This window comes from Trachurus japonicus, chromosome 3 (assembly GCF_045865225.1).
Source record: "Trachurus japonicus isolate A0001 chromosome 3, Traja_1.0".
Classification (NCBI taxonomy): Eukaryota; Metazoa; Chordata; class Actinopteri; order Carangiformes; family Carangidae; genus Trachurus; species Trachurus japonicus.
The window spans coordinates 15342560-15355693 of record NC_140909.1 but is presented as its reverse complement, the minus strand read 5'-3'; the positions used below and the strand labels follow the sequence as shown (position 1 = coordinate 15355693).

Sequence of the window (13134 nt, the reverse complement as noted above, 5' to 3'; positions counted from 1 at the left end):
GAGCTATATGAAACAACAGCTGATCTGTTCAGAGAGCCATCTCTGAAAGCACCAACGCTGCAGCAGCTTCAGAAATACATGGACATTTGAATCGATGTGACATGATGTGAAGTGAGTGATTCGTCTGGTATCTGATTCACTGGCTTTGCCAAAAAGACCCATCATCTTATTTCGATCTCGTCTCGACCTCAGGATGACATTAAAAAAAAAATCAGGTCAATCTGATGTAGAATTTCAGAATAAAAGCCCTTTGAATGTCCAAATTTCACTGTATTCTATGTACATTAAGATTCAAGTTTCTTAAAAACTACCCGTTATTACTCGATCATTTCACTTCAGACTAATAGTACTGGACCTCAGGATGACACTCAGAAAAAATCAGGCCAGTCTGATGTGGAATTTCAGAATAAAAGCCCTTTGAACATTTAAATTTGACTGTACTCTATGTACAGTAGGATTAATTGTTTTTTAAAAAACTATCCGTTACTACTGGACCGTTCCACTTCATACTGATAGTACTAGGCATCAGGATGACACCCAGAAGAGTTTTTAAGGAAATGTTTCACATCAAGACACAAAAATGCAACGTAAAATTACATTTACCAAAATTGGCGATTACTGATAGTACTAATAAGAATAGATGACTACTATCAAAAAAATTAAATGTGGGGGCGCCGTGTAGCTCAGTGGGTTGAGCGGGCGCCCCATATGCAGAGGCTACAGTCCTCGCTGCAGCCAGCTGCAGTTCAAATCCCACATCAGGTGGCCCTTTGCTGCATGTCATTCCCCCTCTCCCTGCCTCCCAATTTCCTGTCTCTCTGAACTATCCTGTCAATTAAAGGCAAAAAGCCCCAAAAATAAGACTTCAAATTAAATGTGGATGCAACAACTGAGTGACTCAAAAGAGACTGGTCGACACAGGGAGGATGTGAGGAAGACATTCAGTCCAATACTATACTGTTATGTAGTCACTCACTAAGATTCATTAATGCACAGTTGCACCACAGCTCGGCTGTTGTTATGGTGACCGCCTCCAGGCCGGTAAGCTCTCAGCATTTACAGGATACTCACTCGAACACCAGAAGTGTATATTATATAAGTCACATGATCCAGGTACTTCAACAGGACTGAAGAAGTCATATCTTGGCTGAACAAAAGTGAACGTTTCCTCGTGGAGCCAAGGAACCAAACTGTTTTACAACTGAGGGACAGAAATGGACAGAAATGTCCTCAACATCTGAGAAAATGTGACGTTCATTTTGCTTGTTGGGGGAATGTGATTCTGAGGGTATCTGAAACATCTAAGCATAGCTCCATATCAACAACTACAACAAAGCATGTTTCTTTTTATAGCATCATCCCGTAGTTCAACAGTTCAACCAAGCGCTCTCTCAGCTGTCTGCCGACTGTTTGTCATTTGGGATCATTTGTTTCGGGGAAAAAACAAACACCCACACGTTCTCTGTGCATTTCACACACATTATTTCATGATTCAAACACACAGAGATGACTCTGCTCTGGCCTCCAGGCAATAACCGACAAGAAGTCAAGATTACACGCTGTTGTTACATAGCAGGCCTATATACAGTATACACAGTATGATCCACACACTGATTTAACTCAGTCCAAATATAGGTGGACAAGAACAACAGAGCAAGAAGAGAAACAATAAACAGGAAAAGACAGCAAAGAGATAAACTTAGTCCTTGGTACTCTTCAACTCATTACTGTGTGACGGAACAGTTACCCATTTTCATACAGGGATTATAATTTCCCCTAGGACGCACATCTGTCTCATTTTAAGCAATGTTCTTTTCTGTTATGATCCCTCTTTCCCTCCCCCTTCCCTTCCCCTCCCTGCTTTACTTTCTTTGCTCCCACTTTCTTCCCCCTGTCTTTTTTCCTGCCCCTCTCATCCCTCTGTGCCTGCGTTAGATGTTGTGTGAAGTGAGTCTTCTGGATGGCAGGTCCATGCTTGGTCTACTCTGCGGGGCACAGTAGGAAAACTCATGAATAACATTAGATGGTTTCATTAGAAACAAGCAGAAGGCTGAATTAAAAAACAGACACTTTCTTGGCAACCCCCTCCCCTTCTTCTCGATATCATATTCTCTTATTATGTTTTTCTTCCCATTCCCCACTTACATTTTCATCGAGTCATTCATTCTACTTTTCTACTTTTTTCACCTTTACTTACTATTTTTGGCTGTTGGTGCAGACAAAACAACCAACATAAAGATATAACCTTGGATTTGGGGAAATAGAGATGTTTTTTCTAACATCAAAACAAAAATTATCTACATAGTTCATTAATTCATAATGAGAATAACTGTTGGTTGCAGCCGCGGCATGGGGCGAAACAGGAGAAAGAAGAAGAGATTTACTAGATATAATATAACATCACTAATTGCAATAAAAATTATTACATCAAATGACATTATAAAGAAAGAAACCTGGTTGTTTTAACTGCAGGCCATTTTTGCTAAAATGCATGCAACACTTATCTTACTTATCACTTATTTTATGAAAAAAAAAAATAGTTAGCAGTTTCATACAGTACACTTGGGTCCAAATGTGTCGTGTCACTTTAATTATCAAACAAGTCTCAAAAGACAAATCAGGTGGTGAGGAGGACGCTGAGGTCAGTGAAGTGCTGAGACAATCAGATTACACATTTTCATATGGGGACATGAACAGCTCGCTTATTGTGCCTATTGCTTTGAAACAACAGGAGTATGTTTTTTGTGACTTGCAAATTAGCTAATTTCAAGTCGAATGCAAAACATCTAAATGCACTCAGTCACCATCACTTCCTGAAAATCTGTTTTTTCCCCCCCTTTCTTTCTTTAGGATGAAACAGACGTGACAGAAATGAGTGGAGAGAGGACATGAGGAAGTTCCCGAGAGCACAGGAGAAAGGACGACTCAACACTGTCCCGAGAGCAGAGGAGAAAGGACGACTCAACACTGTCACTCAACAGTAGAGGTGACTGCAGACCGGGGTCTTCTGCATTGATATGCACGAGCATAGATATGTGCTCCTGCATGTGTGTATCTGTAGTCAATTTTGTGAAGTCCATGCTATCAGACACCTAATTAGGCCTACCTCAGCATGTCTCTGTTGGTGTATGTGTGTGTGTAGCATGGTAATTAATTTCCCGTGAGTATTGGCTGCTGCACCGTAGCCATGAGAGTTAGTTCTGTGTGTGTGTGTGTGTGTGTGTGTGTGTGTGTGTGCTTGTGTATGTTAATAATTAGTGGGGTCCTCTTTTCTGGGCTGCCCGGTCGTGCCTGAGTGAATTTTCTCATTTCTAGGCTGAGTGGCCAACGCAGCATGGTTGCTTCCCACTTGACAGGTAATGGTGTGCGAGTGTGTGTATGTAAAGTACATTACTGACAAGTGTTAACATAAATCGAATGCACGGTCCTCGATACCTTCAGAGTGGTTGAAAACACCCACAGTCCGGTGATTTTGAAGAGTTTTTCAAACATCTGGGTAGTAAAAATACAACTGCACTTCATATTTCACAGCCTGTATGGAAACCTGCACCTGGTTTCTTTGAGCCACTCCTCGTGTCCGTCTCCCGCAGCCTCTGCTGATAGCGGGAAACGACATGAAACAGCTTCTTCTCGAAACTGTTTGACAAATTAGTTTTTCCTGATGCAGCAGAGCCAAATCCAGAACAACCGAGGATAAGCAAACTTTGCCAACACCAGGACGGCTGCTCTGTATTTCAAAGCCAATATGAGAAAATGTGAGCACAAGCACTAAATAACAAATGTGCAGCACTTCCTGAAGGGACACTAGTGCCATCTACTGTTTAATTAACGCTACGCCGCCACTACAGCCTGCAGAACCACTCGGTACACCGCAGGCATCTGCAGCACAGCAACACATCAACACACGAGTTTAGTGCGAGTGGTGACTGGCATGTTAAATATTGCTGCTAGTGTGTGTATGTGCCAGAGAGATAGAGATGGAGAGAGAGAGGGAGAGAGAGAGAGAGAGAAACCAGCTGTGTTGCATCTCAAGCGATCCTAGAACCCTTGCTGAGTTGTTAATGGTTGTTTAGAGGATGATTCATTGACACCTGAGGGAACTCATATGGGATGAGTATCATGGTTTTATTATCATGATGATGAGCATACGTGCACAGACACACACACACAAAAAACAAACACACACACAACACACAACAAACACTGGCCTTAAGGAAACATCTACCCGTCTTGTAATGTTTAAAGACCTTTCCAGAAAACATTAGTTTCTCCCGTGTGGGTTTGGCTGTATCTTTGGTAATAAATTTAGTTTGTTTCAAAGCATAATCTGCAAAGTAACATGTATTCAATGACAAACTAGAATATAAAATAGATTCAATTAGATAGGCTAAATTCATATAATAATCTAATAAGATCATAATGATACAAAAAAAAGCCTAAATCTGATCTTCAAAGTGCACCAAAGGCAAAACCAGAGGAACGGGTTAGGAAGTCATTAAAGTCTAATTTGCATATTCAGCCATTCTAACATTATATTGTAATATTGAGGCTCTTCTATGAAAGTGATCATAAGAACTTTAGAAGCTATTCTGAAGCATATGAGGCCCTGGTGTAAAAGAGAATAATCCCAGAGAAATATGAGCAGATATGGTTTGATCTCAGTTAAAAGTTAATTTTCAAACAACCAGAGTTAAAATTTGACTGAATTATGCAAGTAGAAAGAGAATTAATCGTCTGAGTGAGCTGTGTAATGGCACAAATAGCTTTCTTGGTGTCCTAGAATGAAAGGCTGGATGTGAACTTTGCTGTATTTCTGAGATAAAAGACACATGGCTGGGCTGCTTTTGTGATGTGCTGACTGAAATGCAAACAAGAACCCACAAAAAGTCGAAGCCAAGTGAATTTCAAAAGAACTTGGGGATCTGCATCAATTTTCTGTCTTATCAATATGAAACTGAAGGAATAAAATCGCATCCACATCGGTCATGGGCGACAGCTTAAAATCTCTCCTGAATAAGACAATGAAAGGACGGGTTTATCTCAGACATCAGTCAGCAATCTAATCCTGTCCAGATAAGTTCAATTATGTTTTCTTTGGTTTTTTTGTTTGGCCTTTTGCCTTGAGGTTCGAGAGAGACATTAGCATTCACAAGTAACAGATGCACAGTCTAAGATCAGTGGAATAATGTGAATCTACAGGGAGTCTTTTTAATTTTAACCAAATTTCTACTGGTGGAAAACACACACACACACATTTCTGCACTCAATGGAGAAACACACTGACTTTCATTAATTTTGCTGCACGATGTTTAACCACCCTCGAAAGATTAAATGCTCAAACCTCCCGAGAAACAACATACAATTTCTGTAAAGACCCGTGGTCCCCACAAGACGGGTTAAAGATGATACACCCAGATGTTTTGCCTGATGAATACCAAGTATTACACACATGGGGAGGCGTGTTCATCACTTGGCTTGCAAAGGATACAGCTGTGTGTGTGTGTGTGTGTGTGTGCGTGTTCGTGTGTGTTTCCAATGTTTTCAAACACCTGAGTGTCTTAACTGCAGGAGGCAGGGAAAACTAGAGGGAGATGGAGAACAGAGGGGATGAAAAGAAAGAAGCAGATGCAAGCAAAATGAACGAAGCAGAGAGAGAGAGAGAGAGATGAAGAGGAGGTAGAAGGGAGGTGGGACGAAAAACGTACATGAAGGATGAGAGATGAGGAGACGCTGGTGGAAGTGAGGGGTAAAAACGGGGTGAATGAGGAGAGAAGAGAAGCAGATGGGGGGAGGGAGGGGAGGTGGGAGGGAGACAGATGTCAAACGCAGCAGATGGGAGGATAAATCCAGAGGAGGGAACAAGTGAAAGGAGGAGTGCTGACTTGTCTTTTGAACTATATTTCCCTCCTCTCATCTGCTCCTCCTCCCCCTCTTTCTGTAGGTTCAACAAACTGCATGTGAATCTGTATGTCTGCATTCATACAGTGCGTGTGTGTAAGATGAATATGTCCATGCATTTGATTCTGCATCTCCATCCTTTTGCTACATAATGTCAAACACTTTGGGTTTTTATGACTCATAATTCAGCGTCATGATCTCATCTCCTGTCATCTTGTTTACTTTGTTTAAGTTCAGCCGCCTGTCAATATTGTTTATATTCTTTGATATAACAAAAAAAACCTGGAAACTGATTTATCCAACCTCCAATCAAAAGTTTGTCATCATAAATAAGACAAAAGTTTGTGTTGTGTGCGTGTGTGTAGGCTATGTGTGTGTTTCTGTGTGGTCCAAAGAGACGGTGAGTGAGTGAGAGATTGGTGTCAAACATAAAGACTTCATCTGACAGAAAATGTTGCCATGGACCCCCCTCATCTAACACACACACACAGACACACACACACACACACACACACACACACACACACACACGACCTGACAGCAGAGAGAGACATCAAAGTTCTTCTTTGCGGTGTCAAAAATAGAGAGAAACCCCATCAAAGCGTGTGTGTGTTTGATGTGTGCTATCTGTCCAACAGAGACTCTGTATCGTCTCTGCATCTCTTCTCCGGTACTTCCTCTCCTTCCTCTCACCATTTTAAGACAAACATGTCAACAAACTGTCTCTCACGCTGCTAATTTCAAACATTTCTGCACAAATCTGTTTTTTTAAGTTCATCACCTGAGTTTCTTACAAACATGCGTGGACTTTGCTTTTCCTCATAAGACTCAGCGTTAACTCCTTGAAAACAAACTGTGTCTCAGACAGTTTTCGTCATTGCTTTGCAGTAATGCTACTCACCAATCACAGCAAAAAACAATAAGCAGGAACTAAGAGAATAACGGGTGGAGGTCTACAATACAATCCTCCCTCAACCAACATCGGACACACATTTTTCTTTTCACTGGAGCTGCTTTTACACTGCAGCCGAGCCATGACTGCCCAAACACTGAAGTCATTGACTCTCTGTCTCACTTTATACAGTATTTTCTTGGAAACCCTCATTAGCTGACATCTCAGTGACCACAGGAGACTTTACGACGGTAACATAAAACACAGCTGACGTGTAAAATCATCAGACAGGTGGGCAGTATAACAATAAATATCAATATGACAGACTGCGCTCCTAAGACATGAGACATCCAATGAAAACAATTTACCAGCGATTAGCTTCAAACGCACTTCAGGGACGCAGGATTAGTTGGAACACAGCGATAGCAACACCATGTTTTCCACTTAATTAATGAGCGATATACTGCGGCTACATGTCAGACGCTGATTTGCTTTGAACGCGTGTCATTTTGAGATGTTAAGAAACTCTCCGCTGTCTTCCTGTCTTCACTTCTCCTGTTATCTCTCCTCTCATCATCTATCACTCTGTGAGTCTGAGAACCTCTGCAGTCAAGGGTTTGTTGACCTCCAGCAATTTGGATCCTGCTGAGGTGTGTGTGTGAGAGAGAATGTGTGTGTGTGTGTGTGTGTGTGTGTGTGTGTGTGTGTGTGTGTGTGTGTGTGTGTGTGTGTGTGTGTGTGTGTGTGTGTGTGTGTGTGTGTGTGTGTGTCTCTATGTACTCAGTGTTTATCACTCATTACTTCCATACAGCCTTCAAGGCCTGTAATTAACTCCAGCTTTGATGCCCCCACCTGCTCATTTCCAGCACACACACACAGACACACACACACACACACACACACACACACACACACAAACCCATGTGCATTGATTCAAACATGAAGCACATCTCTCTGTTGTTCGTGCAATGAGATACAGTCACACAAACAAATGCACGCACACACACAAACACTCGGTCATGCTGAGAGCCTGATTATGTTTTAGTGAAAACACTTCACATCTCTGAGACCAATCTCTGCCTTGGGTTGTGTGTGTGGGTGACGGTGTGTGTGTTTGTGTGTTTGTGGGTGGGTGGGTGGTTGGGTGTATGTGCTCCATTCATACATCATACAACTGTTTTTGCGACACCACTACAACTGAAGTCCCTCTCACTGATATCAAATCAATAAACGATGTGCAACACACTTTGGGACACTCAGGTACTGGCCACAAGCCAAGCAGATGTAGCCGTGACATTTATTCAATATCTTAAAAACATGGTCCTAGTACTCTACACCCCACAACATGCAACATGGCCTACTGGTCTTCTTCAACACACACACAGACACACACACACACACACCTATCTGCCCCGAGCTCTTCGAAAAAATAATGGAATTCAGTGGAGGCACAACGTCTCTAATTTATTATTGATTTCTGTTGTTATAACTCCATCTTTCTATGTAGGAGGGTGAATATGTTTTTTGAGATATTGAATAAATGTCAAGTTACAATGTTAAGGCTTGTAGCCGGGAGTTCAAAGACTGTGTGTGCGTGAGTGTGTGTGTGTCACATATGTGTACTTTAAAATCATAAACAAAGGGCTGAACCTGCTCGGTAACACATTAATGTTTAGCAGATATAATCTTAACCAAAACTGCTAATAAAGGAGTCGGAGACTGAGTATAACTGGGGGCTGATGTCAGACTGGGTCAAGTCAACAACCAAACAACAGTTTGTCAGTTTCCATGTTAAGTGAGAAGAAGCTTCTTTTGCAAACCATATCACCACAATAAAAGGCTTTTCGACTGCTAGGAGTTAACTGTGAAGTGGGAACATCGATGCAAGCAGACAAGAGTAAATTTTGGGCAGACGAAAAATACTTTCGCAGGTCTTTAATATTAAAGGGATAGTTCAATTTTTTTGGCAAATTGGCCCATTGCCATAATCCCTATAGTTTTAGCAGTAGGTTTGTTACCTTTATTTGTCGGTGTGAGCTATTTTTAGAAAGGCCGAGCCACGAGCTGCTCAGAGCTGCGCTACAGAGGCTCATGGGATTTCTTGGTTTCCCTCATCAAACTCATCAAATACACAATCCAACAACTCGGAAACGCTCTTGTGACCAAGTTGTGACCTGCACATTCACCACGCTATGAGATAATAACAGAACGTTGCGAGACAGAGTTGTTTTCGAGGCAAATGCAGAGACTGCTTGCTGAAAAACTGCACCTGGTGGGAATGCACATCAGCATTTTGCATGAATTAGCCTAGAAAACAACTCTGTCTCGTAACGTTCCGTTATTATCTCATAGCGTGGTGAATGTGCAGGTCACAACTTGTCCACGAGAGTGTTTTGGAGTTGTTGGATTGTGTATTTGATGAGTTTGATGAGGGAAACCAAGAAATCCCATTAGCCTCCGTAGCGTAGCTCTGAGCAGCTTGCGGCTCTGCTCCTGACAGTTATTAAATGTAACGAACCAACTGCTATGACTATTATTGATTATGGCAGTTTGCCAAAATGTTGAACTATCCCTTTAAGGACTGGCATTCATAGCCATGATGTTGCTGAATTATACATTTGCATCATGTGCATTTATTTGCATGTGTAATATACCACATGTAAATAAAGGAACACGTTCACAGTGGAGAAAATAAACAATGAAATTCTGCTCTTTTATTTATTTATTTATTTTACCTTTATTTTACCAGGCAAATTGCTTGAGATAAAAAAATCTCTTTTACGAGCATGCTGTTACTTCCTGTAGTGGCCGTTGCACCTCTCTCTACATTTACATCCCTGCAGGGCATTTGTTGGCTGTTCTCCACTTGGACAAAATGACTAAGCTCATATTCCAGTAACTGAATGAAGAAATACACACAACAGCTACAGCAAAACAACAGTCTCCTACAGAGCAGTTGGGGGTGACGACACATGCAGCAGCAGATACATGCTGTTCACCCAGTGATGTAATAAAAGCTATACTGTACTGGGATCTGTCCCAGTATACGGCCAGTATGGATTTAACGACCTTACAGATCTGGATGCTGTGCTATTAACCAAATGAGACAACCCACAACAAAACATGTACATTCACTTATATAAAGAACATGATCCGACCTCAGACCGTCAGATACTGCCAACATGTCAACTACTGTAGTAAACCAACAATCCCTTATAGAGTCTGTGCTGCTGCTGCTGCTGCTCAACTGATCAGACGCCAATATAATTTACTTTCATGGGCAAATCAAAACTGGACATGAGCTTCATCTTTATATTCTCCCAGAGGTTTTCTGCAGCTGATCTCATTAATCATCTTCCATTTGCTATACCAAGGCTCATATGCATGCCGTGTATTGCCCATAGTAATTTGCCCTTCATTCACCTCACACTCGCTGCACCAGAAAATCAGCACGCTATGATCTCTTTCACCAGTCTCATTAAATTCACATACATCTGCGGAGCTTGATGAAGTGAGTTTGGGGACAGTAAAGAAAGCGGCACAATCTCATCAAACTGGATGACGTTAAACAGAACAAATGATCACATTGTCAATTTCTACCACATAACAGAAGAGGGTGATAAGAATAAAATCCTACATCACTGAGTGACAATTTTATACAGAATTAATAATGGTATATATTATACTATACGTATCACGGTGATAAGATATAGATTGTGGCAAATTGTAAGAAAATGCAATGTTGTTACACTGACATTCTGGTTACTGAACATGCAAAATTGTATTAAGGCCACAACATCTTAATAAAGCCTGAGATGCTGCAGCAAAATTGCATAAATGGCGAGACAAAATTAGCACAACAAAGTTCTAGCTTCACACAATAAATCATCCAGCCTGCACACTGTAGGGCCTCAAGGCCAAAATGCATTGGGCCCCCAATTAACCATGTTTGCCCTCTTCTCTGTGCACAACATATGGTGGATTATTATATGGCTCCAGGTTAGCTGCACAGCTCTCAGATAAACGCGAATGGGGAAATAAGCAACCCAAGAAGAAATAGGAATATGCATACTGTTTGTGTTAAATTAGCAGAAATAATAAAACACACAGAGCCTCACAATCAGGGAAATAAAGCAGAACTCATCTTCAGATGCTGAAATTGTGTTTTTCCCCTGTGCCCAAATCCAGCAACCACAAGATGAACTTGCCAGCTTCCCAGCTCTCTACATTGTTATCTACACAGATACAGATGTTTTCCACAACTGTCTCTGATGAGGAGCTTGAATCCTTTCCTACACAGGTTACTGGGATGGATCTGTGCAGAAGAGACTAGTCACAGTGAGGTCAGTGAGGTGAAACTCTTATGAGATTTTATTGTCAGATTTGACTTCTGCTGCTATTGTATTTTCTACACAGCTTCAAAGATGTACTAAGTCTCCTCCCTACTCGTCCTCTTTCCTCCTCTGAAACCATGACAGAGCCACGGTGCCATCTAGTGGTGACCACGGATGCGCCTACAATACCATTCATGTCAAGTCGTTAGCAAATTAAGAGACACAACCAACACGTTAAGTGCAATTAACTGTCAATATTAGACACACAAACAAACAGTGAGAGGAACACAGAGTGAAAATATCAGAGGACGTGAGTGTGGTGTGACTTGTATCTACTTTTTCAGGGTGCTACGTAGAAACACGTCCTACTGTAATTCACCACAGTGTGTGTAAACCTCATAACCCCGCAGCAGCCTGCACCCAGTATTAATATTAGCTGTCTTCGGAGCAGGGAGGTTGTGTGTCGGAGGTCTGCTGACCGACTCACCGGGTGAAGCAGCAGTGGCAGACCTGCCGGGACAGTTTGTTGGACACGCAGCTCGCCAGCGGCTCGGCCGAGTACACCAGCTCTCCTCTGCTCGTCCGGACTGTGGCCCGCAGACCATTACCTTTCCCCGGACTGACAAACCGCTCCAGCCTCGGTGCCATGATTAGTCTTGTTTTTTCCCTCCACGTGAACTGAGCACTGTTTACATCCGTAATAAACGCGCGTTGCGTCGTGACGTCACATACACGTACAGAACCTCGTCGGAGACAGTTGCGTGTCTAGACTTTTTTTTATTTTTTATGTTTGAGTAAATCACCATTGAAACTGCATAAATGTCAACGGATGAATTTTTACCTAAAATATTATTACCAGTTTCTGTTATCAATATTTTGAGATGTTGATGGGTGAAGGTACCAAAAAACAGCTCCAACATTTCACATAATGCTGCCTAGCATTTTTCATTAGACCCTCAACCTCCAGCAGTCCAGTTGAAGTGTCAAGCAAGATGGTTCTGGGTTTGATTCCCAAAATCTAAATGGAAAATAGCAGGAGGCAGGTTTAATTTCCAGCAAATTTGACCATGCAGCTTCAGAGAGGACAGACTTATCCTTCCATAGATACATGGAAATGTACTGTTAATGACCATACATGAAAAATGTCAGCTCCCCATGTGTGTCCTTTTGTGACAAAAGGACACACATGGGGAGCTGACAAAATTAAGACAAAATTTGTCTTCAGTTATTTTGTACAGCACTTTGGTCAACCTCGGTTGCTTTTAAATGTGCTTTATAACTAAATTGATTTGATTTGAAAAATGTGACCTTGGCCCCTGTAAGTTTTAGTCTATTGATTATGTACTCCATGTGCTGCTTTGGATGAAGCTTTTAGTGTGGCTACAAGCCAGATGGGATTTTTCTCTGAGACTCAAATCCAAATGGTTTTTTTTTCTATATATGACTATATGATGTTTTGCCATGTCACCTTCAGCTCAAGCGAATGTTTTCACACAACTCTCCAAATATCTTACAGTAATGCTAGGTTTGGGCCATTATCTTCTATTTCTATGAACAGCATAAACAGGTGTGAGGAGGTGAGACAGAATGGAGGCTTACAAACAGCTTTTTTCAATGGCTTTAACAGGAGACATTACAGGGGGAAAATTTCATCTCCTTTTAACAATCAATAAGAACAAAGTGGAAAGAATTCAGCAAACATTTCAAAAAACACCTTTGATCAGGCTGAGAACAGTGGTACACAGTACTGACTCACACACAAAGAACATTTCCATTCATTCATTTCTGATGTTCTGTTAAAAAGCAATAAGGAAAAACAAATGAAAACATATCATGTGCCTTCAGAAGAGACATGAACCCTGTGTGAAGATGACATTACTGACAGCAAACAACAAACTCACCAGATCAAATCATCATACAGATGTGATGAGTTAAAATAAATGGATATAAATCACATACATTGATGAGCCAGACAATGGTATTCAGGAGTCAGTTACAAAAGAATGAATC

General features: G+C 41.4%; 2 protein-coding genes across 3 annotated transcripts in view; one reads left to right on the top strand and one right to left on the bottom strand.

The window, feature by feature from the left end:
* The window catches only part of smyd3 (SET and MYND domain containing 3), a 69084-nt gene extending 57250 nt beyond the window's left edge, over nt 1-11834 (bottom strand). The window contains exon 1 of one of the 2 annotated variants that reach the window (XM_085763873.1): nt 11612-11834. In XM_085763873.1, the coding sequence (XP_085619999.1) occupies nt 11612-11772 (161 nt within the window). In that variant the 5' untranslated portion in view covers nt 11773-11834. The remainder of the gene's footprint in view (nt 1-11611) is intronic. The other variant, XM_085763882.1, reaches the window with a different exon arrangement.
* LOC146989783 (saccharopine dehydrogenase-like oxidoreductase) overlaps nt 1-13134 on the top strand; it is a 126413-nt gene that overhangs the window by 78298 nt on the left and 34981 nt on the right. The gene's annotated exons all lie outside the window — the stretch shown is intronic.